At 36.2% G+C, this 20,689-nt stretch overlaps 1 protein-coding gene across 1 annotated transcript; it reads left to right on the forward strand.

Annotated features, from left to right (window-relative positions):
- Positions 1-278: 278 nt before the first annotated feature.
- Positions 279-10,079, forward strand: LOC121971311 (kinesin-like protein KIN-UB). Its single transcript, XM_042522509.1, has 19 exons — positions 279-758; positions 2,225-2,325; positions 2,468-2,590; positions 3,192-3,377; positions 3,536-3,757; positions 3,831-3,996; positions 4,408-4,557; positions 4,966-5,054; positions 5,216-5,419; positions 6,299-6,430; positions 6,794-6,925; positions 7,028-7,159; positions 7,302-7,440; positions 7,565-7,657; positions 7,777-7,902; positions 8,045-8,170; positions 8,932-9,075; positions 9,339-9,467; positions 9,553-10,079. The coding sequence occupies exons 1-19, from the start codon at positions 572-574 to the stop codon at positions 9,711-9,713; spliced, it is 2,742 nt and encodes a 913-aa protein (XP_042378443.1). The 5' UTR covers positions 279-571; the 3' UTR covers positions 9,714-10,079.
- Positions 10,080-20,689: the final 10,610 nt, after the last annotated feature.

A 20,689-nucleotide genomic window follows, 5' to 3' on the forward strand; every position in this document is an offset into this window, starting at 1 on the left:
TAGATTTTTTAAAAATAATATTTCATATAATTGTATTTTGTTTTTTTTTAAACAGAGAAATGGAGTTCGAGTGATTTTGGAGGCAAAAGTTAGAAAGTAGCATAAAAAGCCACAATCGATCAGAGAAAAAGCAAAAAAAAGTTATAGAAAAAGAACCCTGAAAATAAGCAAATTGCAACACCAAGAATAAAAATATTTTGACAAATATTTCAATTTCCATAAAAGTTGTACTTCTTCAGTCTTGTGTCTCTCCCTCTTCTAGTGGGCCCGACGCCGCTTCCCAACTCCAAGCCAGCCAGCCGACGCCAACTACGCTTACCCTCTTTTGCTCTCTCTTCTCCCTTTGATTTGAATCTCCTCTTTCTCTCTCTCTCTCTCCCCTTCCGCATCCTTCCTCGACGATCGCCTGCTCTTCTTCTTGCTCCTCGTCTCCGGTCTCCTCCCTGCCTGGCGACTGAGCAGGGAGAAGCGCTTTATTACTGCGGAATAGGAGAGACGGCGCCGGAGTAGCGAAAAGGGCAAAAGGGCTACACGTTTGGTATTTTTTTAAAGAAAAATTTGCACGAGGGTCATGGCGTCGGGGAGCTACCGGAATGGAGGGGTGAAGGTGGCCTCCAAGGTCGATCGCCTCCCGTCTTCCGCCGGATACACCACGCCCAAGCCCTCCACCAAGTCCAGGCTTTCAGCTGCCGCCGCCCCCTCCCGCCGTGGCGTCTCAGTGGCGCCCTCCTCCAGCAAGGCTGGTGGAGATTCCGGAGGTCCATTTCTTGCTTCCCTTTCCTCTTCTCCCTGCTGGGATCTGGTTAGATCGCGCATTCTGCGCCGATCTGTGGGCTAATTGAGTCTCCGGAATTGGATGCGACTTAAATTTATTTTTCACCTCCTTTTCTTTTTTCATTAGGGGCAGAGATGCTGTTTCGGGGTTAATCTTTTCTTTTTCCGTTCTCGTTTACCCTAAAATAGCAAAATGCCATTCTCTAAGCTTATGATTAGTTTTATTCTCTCCGTGTTGGTACTTGAGATGATTATAGCTGAAAAATGCAATGCTGCACTTAAATTGATTTTACACTATCAACTATGAGATGATCGTAGCAATAACTAAGTGAAACGGGCACCTGAAATAATTCAGTGAATGAATTGCTGCTGTGAACACAATCACGGAGTTTGCTCGTGCAACTGATTGTATTAGGTCAGTTGCCAAGTATGGGCACCCTCCTCTATGACTCAATAAAGGCAATGATCGCTGGATCTTATGATTTTAAAAGAGATCCAACACAAGCAATTCGATTCAAGAAGGGACAGCCGCTATCAAACTTATCTCCTATATAACTGGCCAATAAGTTACATTTCTGTTCATGGTGCTTTCTGAAGCCGCTTGTGAAAGTTAGATTTAAAGAGTTTTTGAGGAGTTTATATGCAGTCATGGATGAGGTGGCTCTTAAAGAGATGACTGAAAGGAATAATTGTCTCTTGCTGTTTGATTAATTTTGTGGTTGTGGTGAAGATTGGATGTTTTAGTGGGAACCAAGTGTAGCGAGGGAGAAGGTAGGTGAACTGTAATCACACTCAGGCTTGAGTTGAAAAAATTCTGAGTGTCCTTGATGATCTGTGGCTAAAATGGACTCATTTCCAATGTTTTCTCTTCCATTTCCTTATTTTGTTTCTTTATTCCTTTCTTGCTATTTTTATTTTGTGCTCTTTTGTACGCCTGTCTCATGTTTCCATTGTTTTGAAATGGATTGTTCTGATGCAGTGTTTTCACATTTCTTTCTGTAAGACTATTAGCTCCCTATGTTGAATGTCTGATCTTTTCACGTAGTTCGGATAAAAATTTTGGCCTTGCCATTGGTCTATCTTGCTTGGTTGAGGTTTAGAATCTACACAAGTACTAAGAAAAATGACAAAAAGGTAATATTTTACCTAAAATTAGATTTGATGAAGGTATACTCTGCAAGATAATGTTATAGCTAGCATTCCACTTCTTTACATTGTAAGTCATACTAGTAGACTGGATTAGTCATAAAGTTGTGCATTCATCTATGGCACAACGTAAAACAAACATGATCCTTGGTTAATAAAATACTTGACTAGAACCCTAGAAATAAAAGTGTATTGTGATGTTTGCCACTTTGATAATGCTTGGTAATAAGTATACCTTTTTCCATGTTGGTTCTTTCTGAATTTTTCACTTCTAGAGTTAAAATTCTTCCATTTCACTTTACAGTTCCTGGAAGAGTTCGAGTGGCTGTAAGACTTCGGCCTCGAAATGCAGAGGAGATGATAGCAGATGCTGATTTTGCTGACTGTGTTGAATTGCTGCCTGAGGTTCTTCCCTCCTGCTTTTATGTTCAAAGTCAGAAATTTATGACTACTGCAGTCTGAGAATTTATATTAGTTTGGTTGCTTCAGTACAATATTGGGAGTTTAATAAAACTGTCAATAATTGTCATTTAATTGTGGGCTGCAGCTCAAAAGGTTAAAGCTCCGTAAGAATAACTGGGATTCTGAAACTTACGAGTTTGATGAGGTGCTGACAGAATTTGCCTCACAGAAACGTGTGTATGAAGTTGTCGCAAAACCAGTTGTAGAGGTACATTTGGATGCATGATACACATGTTTCTAACTTGTTTTTTGGTCAATTCTTGTTTGCTATTTCAGATCTTCCTTTAAACTTGTATGCAATTTTTTAACTGACAATTTCAATGACAAACTATAAAATTTGTTTGACTATTTATGGGCATCATATTCAAAGTTGTGTTTATTTTCTAATTCTTTGATCAAATTCTTCTACATGCAGCTAAAATTATCCATTTTTGGTGATTCATAGGCATTGTTGCCTTAGACTGCTTCAAAAAATAATGCATACTTGTTACTCTTGTTATCCTCTTAGATATTTATACAACTCTTGGCTAAACACCCATTTTATATTGTCCTGAGATTGCTCAAGTAATTATTTTATTCTTAAACGTGTATTTCCTGTTTTAATTTCCCCTTTCTTGTACTATAGAATTCAAGTGTCTTTGATCTTTATCCAATATGCCAATATAAGGCACCTTTGATTCTCATGCGTGCTCAATGGAGTCATCAACATCCCTATTGGGTTCCAAATCTATAATCATAAAGCTCACTATCGTTACCTTTCAATATTATTCTGGTATTGCAGCTTGTGACAAAGTGTCTTTCTTTAACAGAGTGTTCTGGAAGGGTATAATGGAACAGTTATGGCCTATGGACAGACAGGTACTGGGAAGACTTTTACTCTTGGGAGGCTTGGAGAAGAAGATACAGCTGCCCGAGGCATCATGGTCCGTGCAATGGAGGACATTCTTGCAGATACATCACCAGAGACCGATTCTGTTTCAGTATCATATTTACAGGTTCTTTGCTGTTAAAAATGGGCTAATTCTGTATCCCATATAATGATTTATAAAGCATAAGAACTGATAAGACTTTTACTCTTCATTTGTTGAGAGTTGTGGTTGAATGTACAATTCGTTCTTTCTGGCTAACATTTGATTTTTATGGCTTTGTATAGCTTTATATGGAAAGCATACAAGACCTTCTCATTCCTGCAAATGACAACATTAACATTGTAGAAGATCCAAAGACGGGGGATGTTTCACTACCAGGTGCAACAAATGTAGAAATTAGAGATCAAAAAAGCTTTATGGAACTCCTAAGAGTAGGTGAAGCGCACCGTTTTGCTGCTAATACGAAGCTCAACACAGAATCATCTAGGAGCCATGCTATTCTGATTGTGAGCAAAACAGATTATCAATCTTTATGTGATAACTTGAACTTCACAAATAACTTATGCTGTCTAATAACAGGTACATGTCAAGAGGTCAATGAAAGGAAGAATTGATGTTGATCACAGTTTTCATGGTGAAAATAGCATGGCCACTAATTTGGTCTCATCATTCAGGCCGCCCATTGTTAGAAAGAGCAAACTAGTTGTTGTGGATCTTGCTGGTTCAGAAAGGATTGACAAGTCAGGTATATTTTGTACGCTGTATCCAGAAATTTTGGCAAAAATTTAGTTGCAAAAGCCATTTGGGATTTCTCTATCATATCAAACAAGAATAAGACAGAATGAAATGCTCAATTTTTCTCTTTCTAATGTGCAACATTTTGTGCCCTCCAAAAGTATGAAGATTAATGTCCTGATCATGTTATATCAAGAATTTTGCAATGATGATGAAACACATCTCCATTCACATCTGGTTCTTCAGACGAAAGTGGATAGATATCTTCCCAACAATTCTTTGATTATAATCTTGATTCTTCTGTAGCCAACCAAATGGTCTTCTTGTAGCTGTAGCCCTAAAAAAAAAATTCTCTTTTATATATGGTAATGGTTTTTAGCAAACATGTCTGATGATTTTCTTGTGCTATAATTTCTTATAGGTAGTGAGGGACACACTCTAGAAGAAGCAAAGTCAATTAATCTATCACTGAGTGCTTTAGGCAAATGCATCAATGCACTTGCAGAAAATAGTCCTCATGTTCCAGTTCGTGATTCTAAGCTTACAAGACTTCTTCGAGATTCATTTGGAGGTATGATATGGAACCTTCTGAATTACCATTTACCAGTTAATTATGCACCTGAAATTTTCCCTTGGGTAAATTCCATAATTTAGATGGTTAGACTCAATGCATAATTTTTGTGAACACTACCATTGTCGCTTGTGAAAAATCATGAAATAATACCTGATACTGGTAAATATTACAGAATTTCAAACTGAATCTTGCCTAATCATCACCTCTTGGTTTTAATTACTATACCCTTTTATCCATATAAAAATGTTTTGATTACAAATTTGATTTATGGGTTCCAATGGTTTTACACCTGTGCCTTTACCTATAAATTCAGTTATAACATATGGCAGTCTTCAAAGATTCTATGCCTGATACAAGTAGCTCCACCTTTGTTCTCATGTTTTATTAAATGCAAATATTTTATAGGCAGTGCAAGAACTTCATTGGTGATCACAATTGGTCCATCTCCTCGCCATAGAGGAGAGACATCGAGCACCATAATGTTTGGACAGAGGGTATGGATATCATTTTACATTGAAGTTTTGCTTGTCTTAAAATTATTCTTATGTTCTTATCGCTTGTTGGATATTTTCCATCTCCTGAGATAGGTACACTAACTGCATCGAGTGCCTTACTCTGGAAAAGAAGCCTTTTTAATCTAATTTTTCAATTGCAGGCAATGAAGGTAGAGAACATGGTCAAACTAAAGGAGGAATTCGATTATAAAAGTTTGTGCAGGAGGCTTGACATTGAGCTTGATAAATTGATTGCGGAAAATGAAAGGCAGCGGAAAGATTTTGAAGATGAAATTGAGAGAATTAGAATGGAATCAGAGAATCGAATTGCTGAAGCTGAAAGAAGCTACATAGATTCTCTCGAGGCATGTTTAAAAATCTATACTTCAGCTCGTTAATTGATAATTTGAAGAAAGTTTCTTAAATTGTCTGGATGTTTGATTTAACGAATTATAATTAGTGTTATATACTAATAGTCTCCTGTGCTGCACTGCATCATATCCAAAATATTATTTGGTCGGCTTATGAATTTGAATGGAACTCCTGCTTTCATTCCACAACTCATCATAAAATGCGCTTGACAGTCCATCTGGTCCTGACATTTCTTCTTTTCTTTCTTTGGCATACAATATGGTGCTCTTTTTTGGTACAAAAATTCTTGTCAAAAATAGTACAAAGAATGTAAACCTAAAGTGGAGTTAAGTCAATTCCCACCAAGTAACAGCCTTCTGTATGTAAATACCAGATAATTTGTGACTTTTGTATGTCCAATTATCATTACTAATCACCAACTTTCCAAGTATTGTTTCAATCAGTTATATACTAGTGTTTTTCCTTTTTCTGGAGGAGACCCTTAATTTTGAGTAATCTTCACTTCATTTCAGAGCCATATTGTGCAATTATCTATGCAAGCGACAGTGAAGTCCAAAATTGTTGTTTAGGTCCATGCCTTTCCATGTTGAAGATTTTCTGTGTTCAGGATAATGTCAAGATGTAAATGTTGAAATCACATTATCCTATTGAAGGATCAATTTGCATTGGCATTGAACTAGATTAATGCAAACCGACTCATATCCATGTGCTTCTTTATTTAGGTCATTGTCTGACTTGTTCTCATGTGGCAGATATTTGCTTGTATCTGAAATCTGTATTAATTGTATTGATGATTACGGACTCCATTTTTAATCTTATTCTTAAATAGTCATTATATCCTATTGATTAGTTTAATATTTTTCTCTATATAGAATGAAAGACTGAAGTTCCAACAAAATTATTTGGACTCAGCAAAGAAGCTTGAGGAGAAGTGGAAGGCTAATGTTGATAAAGCAAGAACAGAGCATCAAAATCTTTGTCTTGACAATGCACGTAATGTAGAGGTATCTACTGATACTCATTACATGTTCATGCAATGTTTCGGTTACTTTTTTCTTGCTTCTGGGCTTTGTTACTAGATATCAGATGCGTTATATATTAATATATAATTGGCTTAGTTGGGTATGGCACAAGTGTAGTCGTGATTAAATTTCCTTTTAGATGCTTAATCAGGATATTGGCATTAGAGGAAGCGAACTCTCTATTTTCATTCAAGTTCATATAAAATGCGATGGGCATTTGATATTCATACACAAAATAGAGTTGTAGCTAATGAATATGAGAACTTTCTAATATGTTTAATTGGCCAACATTTTATATTCTCTGAATTGTCTAATAATTGCAATTTATTAATTTCTGGCAAAAAGGCTCCATCAACGTCTACCTCAGATGATGTTGGTGAGGTCAGACAGTTTCAAAATGAAAAGCACTTGCGACAATCTACTGAGGATGAAATTAACAAACTTAAAAGTGAAGTATCACGTTGGAAGCAATTAGAGGTATGGGGGATCATTTGGATATGGTTAAGAAAGCCTATCAATATCTGAAATTTGACTGACATTGGCTGATAATCTGTATGATTTACACTTTTTCGGTGTTAGGAAGCTGGAAATGCTGAAATTTTGAAGCTTCACAAGATACTGGACAGTGAAGTTGGTCAGAAGAAGAAACTTGAAGAAGAAATAGCAATTCTGAAAAGTCAGTTATTGCAATTGAGTTTTCACGCCAATGAGGTACATGCCTATAAATTAATTTCCACGCAATCATCTGGAACATTTATACAATTTCCTCAGCAACTATGACAGGTTTCTTGAATGTATCTATATATCGAGCTTAAAAGGGATTATTTTCTAATTAAGATTGTTTCTGATTTAGACAAAGCCTAGTCTTGACAGAGGTGTTCCCGGGAAATTATCAACAGGATTCGACTCCCTTGTTTCTCAAGCTAGACATTCTCAGCTTAGAGACTCAGCAAACGGACCCAAAGCTTCAATTGCTAAACTATTTGAACAAGGTGCTTGTCCCAATCTTCCTTCAAAATTTATCAACAGATTGTTCTATTTGGTGAATCAATAGTTACTGATTTTTTTTTTTTGAGTTGGATTTTTTACTGTATTTTAAATTTTTTTTTTTGGCAGTGGGTTTGCACAAGATACTGTCATTGCTTGAGTCTGAAGATCTTGATGTTCGAGTTCATGCAGTGAAAGTTGTAGCAAATCTGGCAGCTGAAGGTGTCTTTTAATTTACATCTTTGACATATACACTAATTGGTTCACTATTGAGCTTATAAACTTTTATTATTTCATTTTCTACCTACTCATTTTTTTTTGTTAATACGTTTTGCTGCCAGAAGCAAACCAAGAGAAAATTGTAGAGGCTGGCGGTCTTACATCGTTGCTGATGCTTCTAAGAAGCTCAGAGGATGAAACTATACGTAGGGTAGCAGCTGGTGCAATTGCCAACCTCGCAATGAATGGCAAGTATATGATACAGTTCCTCCTATTATTGATCTACACACTCAGATTCTGTACCATTAGGAACCATAAGTTTGTCTCTCTTGAGCAGGGAGTTTTTCCTCTCTTGCTAATTTCTGCTCTCTACTCGTTTTATATCCACAGAAACCAACCAAGAGCTTATCATGGCACAAGGTGGCATTGGCTTGTTATCTGTGACTGCTGCTGATGCTGAGGACCCCCAGACACTTCGAATGGTTGCTGGGGCCATTGCTAATTTATGTGGGAATGGTAAGTCCCAACGCATTTCTAGTATATCCTTGTTCAACTGCTAATGTCGCTACTTTACTTCAACATGGACTAATAGTCAGGGTTGCCAATTAGCTCTGTCTGTAAGGACCTTGGAAGTTGTTAAGTCTTGGGTTTGAAATCCATCTTCACCCAAATGTGGGTTGAAATTGGAATCATGCATGAGACTCGAACAAATACAACACACTTTGCCTCCTTGGATATGTTTTGTCAAGATTTCTGAAATGAGCCGAGCCAAGCTTTATTGCATTGAAGATTACTTGTTTATCTTATTGAGCTTAATTAACATGTTCAAGCTTATTTTTTAAAAATCTGTCATACATATTTAGTTAAAACATTGATGCAATAAATACAGCCTATATTATTTTCCCATTTGTAACAAATTATGCATAATTTGTATTCTATACCAAAATAGTAGGTAGCATGAATGAAAAGATCTAGAATATAACCATTAAGCTTTGTTGAACATTTAGTGAGCCAAGCTTGCTGCTTCCAAACTTGTTAAGTTAATATTTTATTTATAAGAGAGCATACGTGAGTTCTTATCAAGTTTAAAATTGAGAGCTTGTTCACAATGTTTTACATAGATACTAAATCTGCAGCATGGTCATTTGATCTCTGTGTTTACCGAAGAATTCATGTTATTGCAACACTTTGACAAAACTAGTTACCGATCCTTTAGCCATTGCCATACATTGGATCGAAGGGATGATGGTAAATGAGATTTTTATTGTGAACTGCAGATAAGCTACAGAAAAGGCTTAGTAGGGAAGGTGGCATCAAAGCCTTGCTAGGTATGGTTAGATGTGGACATCCTGATGTTCTTGCACAAGTCGCTCGAGGCATTGCAAATTTTGCAAAGTGCGAGTCCCGAGCTTCAACTCAAGGTAAAAACTTGTTCCTCGATTATCAATCAAGATTTGAGACCATCTTTATTTTGTTTCTTTACTTCATACTCGCAATTGGCTGTCAGTTAATTTTACCAATGAGACAACTATAACAATCTCAGTGCAGTCTTTAGATCTTCCATCTAAGATGAACATGGCAATTGTTGTGTATCATTTCTCCCACTCATACAATGGGTTTACTTGAACCGAGCCTAAAAAAATCCTTTAGATCACTTACATTTCACGTGGGTTTCCTTCTTCAGGTAATAAGGCAGGTGTCTCTCTTCTGATAGAGGATGGCACTCTTCCTTGGATTGTAAAAAACGCGAATCACGAAGCTTCACCTATAAGACGCCACATTGAGCTTGCATTATGTCACTTGGCTCAACACGGTAAATTTCAATATCTCCCTAACATCTCCATAATAATCGCAGTGACCAAAACCTTACCATGGTTTTCCCTTTCAATGCAATGCAGAAATCAACGTGAAGGACATGATCACCGAGGGAGCATTGTGGGAACTCGTTCGCATATCCCGCAACTGCTCGCGAGAGGATATTCGACTGCTTGCCCACAGGACCCTGATGTCAAGTCCCATATTCCAATCAGAGTTGAGGCGATTACACATCGAGTTTTAACTCTCAATCTCACCTCCGCCTCATCATTCGATCGCATATATTGCATCAATGTCTGGGGAAGCCTTGCAACAGGGCATTGACTATTGCATGGCAACTTCAAGTTTTCCATCAACACATCAGGATGCTTATCTCTGAGGGAAGAAGCAAAATCCAAATTCACATTGTAAATATTGTTTTCAAGAAACAAGCGTGAGCTTTAGAGGCATTAGTGAAGATTAATTGATCACTTAACTGAGCATTAATCATTATGTACCTGTAGCCAATGGAGAGTATAATTCAACAGTTACTCTTGAGATTTTGAAAAATTGGGTTGTATTTATTATTTTTTTAAAAAATACATTTAAGTGGTATATTTAGGCTACTAAATGTGTTAGTTATTGTGCATGGAAGAAAAAAGATTCAATAATGTATATGTGAAATTATGATAAATAATTTTTTTAAAATAATAATAAAATAAATTAAAATTTATTTAAATATAAATAAAAATATATTAAGGGATCCAATCTCTTAATTGTTATTTTGTTGTATGCATTTTATTCCATCAAATTATCACATATCATTAGTAGGGAGAAGATATTTTGGACATTACAATATTAATAAAATGTTTTGGAAATTGTTAATCCTCAAAGGACATTTTGCAACATACTTTTTTTTTTTTTTGGTAGGGACGGTTCTAGAATCATCCTGATCCATTACATTTGAAATGCCCCTCGGTCGGTTGGACCGGCGGTCTTCCTTGGACTCCACGCGTATAAATATCTCCACTTTCCCTCGATCACAATCTCAACTCGATGCGTTTGCTCTCCGATTCTTTCTTCTCCAAAGACCTCAAGTCCCTCTCTTCGAAGCCCTCGAGATCTGCTTCCGATGGCTTCCCCTGTGCCGACAATGCCCGGAGATCTGCTTTTGGCGGAGGTTTCGGACTGTAGTTGGCACAGATATGAGGATCTCGGCTCCGGGATCTGCTTTGTTTGTTGCCACCTTCGGCTACATCTGGCATGGCATGGGTCGACGGAGGAGGATCGGAGACCATGTGATTCTGGATCGCTTCATGTAAATCATGTGGAAGGAAACTGGACATTGAAGCTAGTTTCCCGCAGCTACGTCGCATAGGGCGATTACCTATGCGAGGGTCTTCTATTAGCGTGAGTAGAAAACTAGAAATTTGTTGTTTCTTTGATCGCATGAAACAAGCACGAAATAAAACCGTAACAACTCAAAGTGATCTCTCGAGACGAATTTGTTCACCGGTCACCGCTTGCCATCGAAGAGCGATCACGAAATTAATTCGAAAAACTCTTCTCAAGTTCCACGAACCAAAACCTCTGCTGCTCGAACATTCTTCTCTTTGCTCAAGATCACCTTGATCGATACCTCTCGAGATTGCTTGAATGCCTATTTATAGGATGAAGAACATCGGCTCGCAACCGATGCTTTAAAGGCACTATTAATCACAGTATACATTTGAGGAAGATGAACCAATCATCTCCTCAATGTAAACGTTGCAAATCATTTGTAACGTTATAACGCAACGATCTCCAATATCTCCCACTCGTCCAAGTCAATCGATAAATGTTATTTGGTTACATAGACCATGTCAGTCACATAGATGACAAGGTGATCATATCACAATGCTAAAGCTAAACATAATTGGTCACAAAGACCAAATAAATCACATAGACTATTTGACGACCAAGTCACGAAGACCAGAGCAAAATTAATTAGTCACAAAGACCAGAACATCCATTCCATATATTAGGGTAAATGACTCGTGCGATAGCAAATATATTGAGCATTTATTGCTAAGAAGATTGTTACACCTTACATAATTGCTTTTTAGAACGAATCAGAGCTGCATGAACCTCCCTCCATATCCGTGGGACCGACACTAGGGGGGCCGCTAAGGTAGCGGATCTACCTTTTTTTTAGAACGAATCAGAGACATCAATGACTTGCCTTTACCCTAGATTAAATTATTTACACCAATAAGAACATCTCTAATCTCTCATAATGATTATTATGTCAAGAGCATGTACAATATTTTTAATCAAATAAATTATTCACAATTACATTTTATATACTGAACTAAAAATGTAACTGGTACCAGTGAATAAATGTCACATATATAAATCAATCTTAATCTTCCTTTTTAGCTAGAATCTATTCATTCTAATCAATCGTTTTCCTAGTTATGCTCCATAAATCGAATCATCCATAGCTAATGGGAAACATACTAAAGTAGCAGACATTGATTAGAACTTCAAGTAAACAGCTAAATAATCACTTAGGAGAAAATTGAGATTAACTTATAATCTCAAGGGTCTTACATAGCAGAGAAGCAGGGATCCATTCTCCTACTACCTTTCTTGTCGTCATAACACATGTGGTATGAATCACATGCTACGATGTTATTCTTTTTATTAAAAAGAGCACATATTTTTTTTCCAAAAGTTAACATCGTATAGATTTCAATTTAGATATACCTAATGTCTAATCCTAAATTCAATATATGAATTCTAATTCGGCCTTAAGCAGATTCAGTAAATGATGAGTACATTTACTTTGATCATTACATAAATGATCTCATCTTAACACAATTATCAAGACGACCTTAACTTATGAGTATGTCTCCATTCACAGCTACATAAGCTGTCCCATAAGTAACGATCTTACATCAATTTATACTCAACAAATAGAGATGATTGTCCATGTAAGTGGACCAATCTCAATCTGCCAATATACTTATCGAGACTTTTATCCAAATGTAACAAAGACATATACACCGAATAGATCATGACAATTTTATTTATCAAAATGTCTTTACAATAACTTACATTCTTTGAAGTCCCAACGACTTCACATGTTTATGAAATGACTTTAGTCAATGACTTAGTAAAAGGATCAACAAACATATTTCGTGTAGGGATGTACTCAAGAATTACCTTTTTCTTGTCAACAATATCCCTTACATAATTATACTTAATTTCTATATGCTTACCTTTGCTGTGATATTTGGGATCCTAGGAAAAAACTATTGCAGCTTGACTGTCACAGTACACTATAACAAGACTCCCATTGTCCTCAGGAATCTTTAAATGCTTCAGCAACCTTCTTAGCCAGATAGCCTCTTGCACAGCCGCTGCGCAAGCCACATACTCAGCTTCCATTGTTGACAAGACTACACAAACCTGCTTCGTACTATTCCATGAGATGACGCCACTATTTAGCAAGAAGATATAGCCAGATGTGGATTTTCTTTTATCAATGCCCCCTGCTCAATCTGCATATGTGTAACCACTAAGGCTCATGTTTGATCCTTGGAAACAGAGGCAATAATCTACTGTTCCTTTGAGATATCTAAATATCCTCTTCACCTCTTTCTAGTGCCTCGATCCTGGGTTTGACTAGAAGCGATTAACTAAGCTAACAACATAACTTATATCAGGACGAGTACACAGCATAGTGTACATTAAGCTACTAGCAGCATTGGCATATGGGTTTTTCTTCATTTCGGCTATTTCCTCAGGAGTCTTGGGATACATACATTTGCTCAAAATAGTACCTTTCGCTACAGGTGTCTGTTCAATGTTACAATCTGACATATTGAAGTGTTGTAGCATCTTAGTGATATAAGCTTCTTGAGACAAACCCAAAAACCTTTTTGATCAATCTCTAATGATATTCACTACTAAGATGTACTATGCTTCTCCCATATCTATTATGTCAAATTGTGATGAAAGCCAAGATTTGACTTCTATCACACGCTTTATGTCACTTCCAACTATTAGTATATCATCAATATATAATGATAAAATGACAAACTTTCCTTTTTTCTTTTCTAAGATAAACACAATGATCATCATTGATCATTTTGAAACCATAAGACAAAATGACTTCATTAAATCTTATGTTTTATTGTCTTGACGCTTGTTTTAGCCCATATATAGACTTCTTAAGTCTACATATTCTATTCTCTTGGCCTTCAGTAACTTAATCTTTTGGTTGTATCATATAGATTTCTTCGTCAAGATTATCATTAAGGAAAGTCATTTTTACATCCATCTGATGTAATTCCATATCAAATTGTGCTACCATAGCTATGATGACATGTATTGACACAAACTTTACAATTGGGAAGAATGTCTCTTCAAAATCAATATACTCTATTTGGGTATATCCTTTTGCAACTAAATGAGCCTTGTATCGATTAATCGATCCATCTACTTTTCTCTTTATTTTGAGAATCCATTTATTCCCAATAGCCCTTCTGCCCGGAGGAAGATTGACTAAATTCCAAATTTGATTCTTTCTCATTGACTCCATTTCTTCATCCATTACAACTTTTCATTCTTTTCTAACTGAGCATCTCAAAGCTTCCTCAACTGTTCGAGGTTCCTCATCGTCAATTGGGAGAATCATCAATGCCTCATTCTCAATATCAAACTTTCTCCGAGGAATAATCTGACAACTACATCTTCGTAGGTTAGACTGTTGAGAAACTGACTCATTCAGTGGCAAATTACTCACACTAGGTTGACTAGATTCAGACACTTCCCGATTTGTTGATAAAGGAACATTATCCTCCTCCTCTATCTCATATAGAGGAATTGTCTTATCAACTTCACCTCGTGTTGAGAACTCAGTTTCAAGAAAAATAGCATCTCTTGACTCTATTTCAGAGATGATTCCATCTTGTCGCTCACCAATAAAAGCATAACCCTTAGAAGTCTCAGAATACCTTATAAAAATACACTTCTTACCTCTGGGTCTTAATTTTCCATGTTCGTGAGTTTTATCATGAAGTAGGCAGCTGCTGCCCCTCAAGATCTCATATTACTTAAATTCGAGTTTTTACCTGTCATTCATGTGGGGTAGATGGAACTGACTTTGAAGACACTTTGTTAAGTATATAGGTCGTAACTAATAATGCATCTCCCCAATAGGAGATTGGCAAATTACCCCACGTCATCATAGACTTAACCATTTCAAGAAGAGTCCTATTTCTTTTTTCAGCAACCCCATTTTGCTGTAGAGTTCTAGGGATAGTTAGCTGTCTAATAATCTCTTTCTCATTACACATTGTCTTGAATTGATGAGACAAATATTCATCTCCACTGTCAGTGCACAAGGTTTTAACCTAACGTTCCAATTGATTCTCAACTTCGTTCAAGTAATGAATGAAGCAATCTAATGCTTCAGATTTGTGAGAAATCAAATACATATGACCAAAACGTGTGTAGTCATCAATAAATATAATGAAATAAGAACTCCCATCTCTAGCCTTCATATTTATTGGACCACAAATATCTGAATGAATTAATTGCAATGGTAATTCAACCCTAATAGCCTTAGCAAATGGTTTTCTAGTCATCTTTTCAGCAAGATAATACTCACATATAGATAAGTTAATCTTAGCATGAGTGCCTAAAAGCCCTCCTTAGCTAGTCTATTAATTCATTCTTGTCCTATATGTCCTAATTTTGCATGCCAAATTTCATCATTAACATCAGCATTACTAGTAAGAGCAATATTTGAAAAACAACCATCATTATTATTTAGTTCTACATCAAGAACGATAAAATCATTTATTACATAACTATGCCCAATTAACATAGAGTTAATTCGAAGTTCAACACAATGACTATAAAAATTTACACAATAACCTAAATTAAGAAGACAAATGACGAAAACCAGATTCCGTCGAATCTTAGGAGTATACAAGACATCATGTAGAAATAAGGTACGCCCACCACGTAGGTTGAGCTTGCAAGTGTCAATTTTTTTGACTTCAATTCATGCATTATTTCTTATATATATCCATTTGTTGCCAACTGGTACCCAACCGTACTCCACATATATAGCTCGATTACGTGCTACATGGTTCGTTGCTCCTGAATCTACAATCCACAAAGGATAAGAATCAGCTAATAACATTGTACTTACAACATAATGCTCATGGAAAGAAGATAAAAATGGATCTACCTTTTTAGGCTCAGTATAATCTCGAGCAAAATGACCCTTCTTGCCACAGTTATAGCAAGTCAACTTGCTCTTAGGTCTTTGTCCATATTTCTTTCCTTTCTTTTTGATTTGATTTTTCGCAGTAACAACACTAGCCTCTTTTCCTTTCTTAAATCATTTTTTCTTATTCTTGGAACCAGAACCTTCGGCTACAAAAGCTTGACCAGGAATCTTTGCGGATTCAATTCTCTCCGCCTCAAGTTCTACATGGCGTGAGACATCAGTGAAAATCTTGATACTCACACTGTGGGTCAGATTTTGTTTCATCGTTTCCCAAGAATTAGGAAGGGAACGGATAACTGCCTGAACCTATTGTTCATCGGTCAACGCATGACCAACAATATTTAATTCTCAAATCATGTTACTCATTTTCCTGAGATGTTGGGCCATGGTAACATTCAACCATTTTTTACAGCTATCAAACTTGATAATTAGCTGATGCAGCTTACTCAGACTTATAACTTCACTGTATTTCTCTCTAAGGGTTGCCCAGACAACATGAGCCGATGGTAATGACTTATACTAAAATACCAGGTCATCCACCATTGAACTAATCAATATTCTCTTAGCAATGGAGTCTTTCCTTTTCCATGTCTTATAGGCATCAAAGTCACGTCTGTGCTGTGTTGTTTAACCATCAGCTGGTTCATCCATGAATTGATTTACTACCTCTAGAACTTCCTGTTCCTCAAGAATGTATTGTTCTTGAGGTGTCAGATTTTGTAGTTATCCCCATATAATTTTTCTCATTTATTGAGTTCAGCCATGATATTTTTAGTTGCCATGATCTACATAAATAAACACATTATTTATTTCAATATAATTCATATGTATGCAGGATTCGCTTATTTTTAGTTGCTATTATTTATTTCAATATAATTCATATTTATTGTTCATAATCTTCAGGATCCATTTCCTGATCCTCTTCAAAATCTTCAAGATCCATTTCTGGATCCTGTTCAAAATTTTCAAGATCCATTTCTGGATCCTATTCAAAATCTTCAGGATCTATTTCTACGGGATCTGGATCCTCTTCAGATTCTTCAGGATCCATTTTTGGATCCTCTTTAAAATATTCAGGACCCATTCCAATTGAAGTAATTGTCTACACGTCTCTGAATATGAGATGCGCCCTTCAGAATCATCCCAAAGTTGGAATGCTATCTGCCCAAGATGTTCCGACAGTGAATAAACTAGAGTCCATCTTCTTTCTTTGTCCTCGACTGGATACCCTTCTCGCTCGAGTTTTTAGAATAACCAATCAAGATGACCAATAAGCCAACCGACTCCGTGATTCGAGTCATATTCCAGCTTTTTAATCTCCTCCCAAAGCTCATGTTGTCGTTCATAGCGACCGACCATCGTGTAAATTGTTCGTGGTATCTGGAATTGAAAATAATAATGTCAGTACAAAATCGACAAACCAGTAACAAAAATCGATGAAATTCAATTCTCACATATACATGGAACAAATTTATACCGAATGCATATAAGTAAATAAGAAAAAACAAATTTTCTTTATTTGGGTAGTCTCAGTTGACTAACACATTGGATCTATTGACCAGTTCATGTGATCGGACTATTTTTCGATCAGAACTAATTTAATTGGATAGGGATATCTTAATCTACGTTTATTCTATTATTTTTTCTAACCCATTTCTAATCTTGACCCATTTGGTAATTATGATTTATTTTATCAAATCTAGCCTATTGGAATGAATCTAACCTGATTTGATTAGTCCAGCATATGTAATCAAATTATCCCAATTAATTCAATAATAAACTGTTCTAGTTAAACCAACCAATGGTTTGAACTAGATCTAGGTATTATTGAATCAAACTGGTCTGGTAAAACCAATTAATAGTTTGAACCAGACCTGGGTTTGATGGGACCAAATTGAATAAAAAATTAAACAAACATTTTCGAGAGGAAACAAAAACACAAATGCATTTAATTTATCTCGGCACACATTTGTTTTTCCTCCTTTTTTTCACTTGAAAAAGTTTCATTTGTTTTATTTAACAAAATCAAATAATTCCTTAATTTACTATTTGACAGATGAACAATAATAATTACTGTTCATCTTCTTTCTCATGATAAGTGAGGCTTTCTCGTGGTCGACTTTCACTAGTACTTAAACACGGTCGTCGACACTCCTCTGTCGCGACTTCATGCCACTGAGGACTACACGATTTCGATGTAGCCGGTGGAAATCGTGAGATGCTGATTCTTGCAGAAATCATGATTTCTTAGCCGCTATTCATGCTTTAAAAAAAATGCTCTGATATCATTGTTGTTTCTTTGATCGCATGAAACAAGTACGAAATAAAATAGAAACAACTCACAGTGATCTCTCGAGACGAATTTGTTCACCGATCACCACTTGCCGTCGAAGAGCGATCACGAAATTGATTCGAAAAACTATTCTCAAGTTCCATGAACCAAAACCTCTGCTGCTTAAACATTCTTCTCTTTATTCAAAATCACCTTGAGTAATTAATTACCGTGTGTGAGTGAACTTCATTGCATGGAGTCGTTTGCATACTCCATGCTGTATGCCAGTGCATGCAAGGGATTGGTTGCTTGGAACCAATTACCGTGTGTGAGTCAACTTCACTGCATGGAGTCGATTGTCGTATGCTTGCATGAAAGGGATTGATTACTACGCTCTTCATCACGGAGTTGGCAATTGAGGAACTGCTGGGTCAGTTTTGTGTCCCCGACGCGGAGGTTGGCCGAAATCAACTTGAGGAGATGGAGTGCCAAGGAGGGCACAGTGGAGGCCATGTTGATATAGTCACTAGTGTGATTAATGTTTGTTAGTATGGTTGTCTAGTTGGGCTTGTACCCGAGATATTGTGTAGTACTTGTGATGACGGTTGGTGTCTGCGTATGCCAACCTACTGTTACGATACTAATGTCTAGCCTTGCGCGACATTGTATCTTTAGGCGACCTTATGGATTTCTTGTTCCGATCTGGCATTGGTCCGGACATGACGGGAGGGGACCTTTGAGCTATAGGTTGCTGTACATTCCTTTCGCTCCATATATGATAATTTACCGTTCATCAAAAAAAAAAAAAAACATCGGCTCATGACCGATGCTTTGAAGGCACTATTAATCGTAGTATACGTTTGAGGAAGATGAACTAATCATCTTCTCAACGTAAACATTGCAAATCATTTGTAACGTTGTAACGTAGCGATCTCCAACAAAATTACCCTGTATCAAGGTTTGATTTCAGTAATTCTTGACTGATATGGTTTCTTTCTCCATTCTTACTTAAAGTTTCATTAATTTTTTCACTGATTTTTGAGTTTGGCTTAATGGATTGCGCTCTCCATTTCTACTTATCTCCTGTCCTGAAATGCACTTAGGTTACTTAGGATTTTGGTTGTAGCTTTCTTAGGATTTCTTCACTGAGTATTTTCTTCTGCTATCGTTTTAAGTAGTCACCGAGCAATCTGATTTGCTGCTTGGTAAATTTTAGCTATGACATGGAGCCAGAATATGCTGATGAAAATCATGCCAAGGATGCATTCAATCAGACGATGGACATAACATACACGACTCTTAATGCAGGTACTATCTGGAACATTTTTGCCTCTTTCTCTTTCATGTGATGTTATATAATCTTTACTCCATCTCTCGATTTATTTGTGTTTCATTCATTATGTTTAAAATTATACTTTGTTTCCAAGTGACATTTATCACTAAATCCTTGGGCCTAGAATGTTGAATTCGTCACAGTTGTTTGTTTACTATCGCATGCATAATTTGAACCTAAGATCTTTGCAAAAGACAATTCCATACATTTTCATTCTTAATACTATAAAAGTATATCATTAATAAAATTAAGTTACTGATGTTAGTTCTTGTAAAATCTAATCGCATGAATTTTAGACAATCGAAATAAGAATTCAAATAGGAAAAATAAGAACATGTGAGCATGGATCTTTATTTCATCAAGAACATGGTATAAGAAAGTAAATACATGAACAAATATGCAAGGAACTTGATTGAAGAGTCATCATTATCTTTAGCGTCGTTCAGAAATAATCCTTGTGTAAGAAGATGCAGCGGAAAGAAAAGGAAGGTCTTCCAAGGGATTTAGGGGTGGCGGTGCCAAAAAGCTTTAGGTCAATGGGGAACTAAAAGCTCTGTCAAGATTAACCTCAAACCCTTGAGGACCAACCCTATATATAGTGGACATCTATTATCAGCCCATAGATGATAATAGATGCGGAATTATAGGTTTTACACATATAAGGTCTACATCTAATAACCGAAACCCAATAAGCCTAAGTTAGATCACTTTAATGAGTTTAGTTTGTATTCATATATGTATAACTTACAATTAAGCCCACCAATTAGAGATAATAACCAACAATTTTCCACTTGGGCTATTTGTGAGTTGTATATGAAATACGAGTAAAACTTCAGTTGATATCAAACTTTATGGGTATAGAATATCCCTGTAAATAATTTGGTCCATTAACTTCATTGACATAGGACTAAAGAGGTCATTACTACTATATATGATTGTAACAAGCCCTAACAGTAATCAAGATTTAGATGTGTAGAGTGAAAATTACATGAAATGCGATCAATACATGCCAATTTTCAACTAGTCCTAAGATGACTTCAAAAGAGGTTAGATCATATTTGCGAAATACTTTATGCTAAATTGCAATAGCAAATCATGATCAACTTTATGATTCCAAAAGGAATCTATATCATATTTATAAACACCAAACGCTAAATAACAGTAGTAAATAATGATATCACAGTCAGAGTGTCAAACAAACATATAAATTTCCATTAATGTTTTGAACTTTAAGTACGTACAATAATCAAAGCAAAATGTTTGTCTTTATTATCAAATATAGAGCAATAAAATAAATACATACCACTAGATGAGTTCTTCTTCCATAAGAAGGACTCTCATATCCAC

The sequence above is a fragment of the Zingiber officinale genome, chromosome 4A (genome assembly GCF_018446385.1).
Source record: "Zingiber officinale cultivar Zhangliang chromosome 4A, Zo_v1.1, whole genome shotgun sequence".
Classification (NCBI taxonomy): Eukaryota; Viridiplantae; Streptophyta; class Magnoliopsida; order Zingiberales; family Zingiberaceae; genus Zingiber; species Zingiber officinale.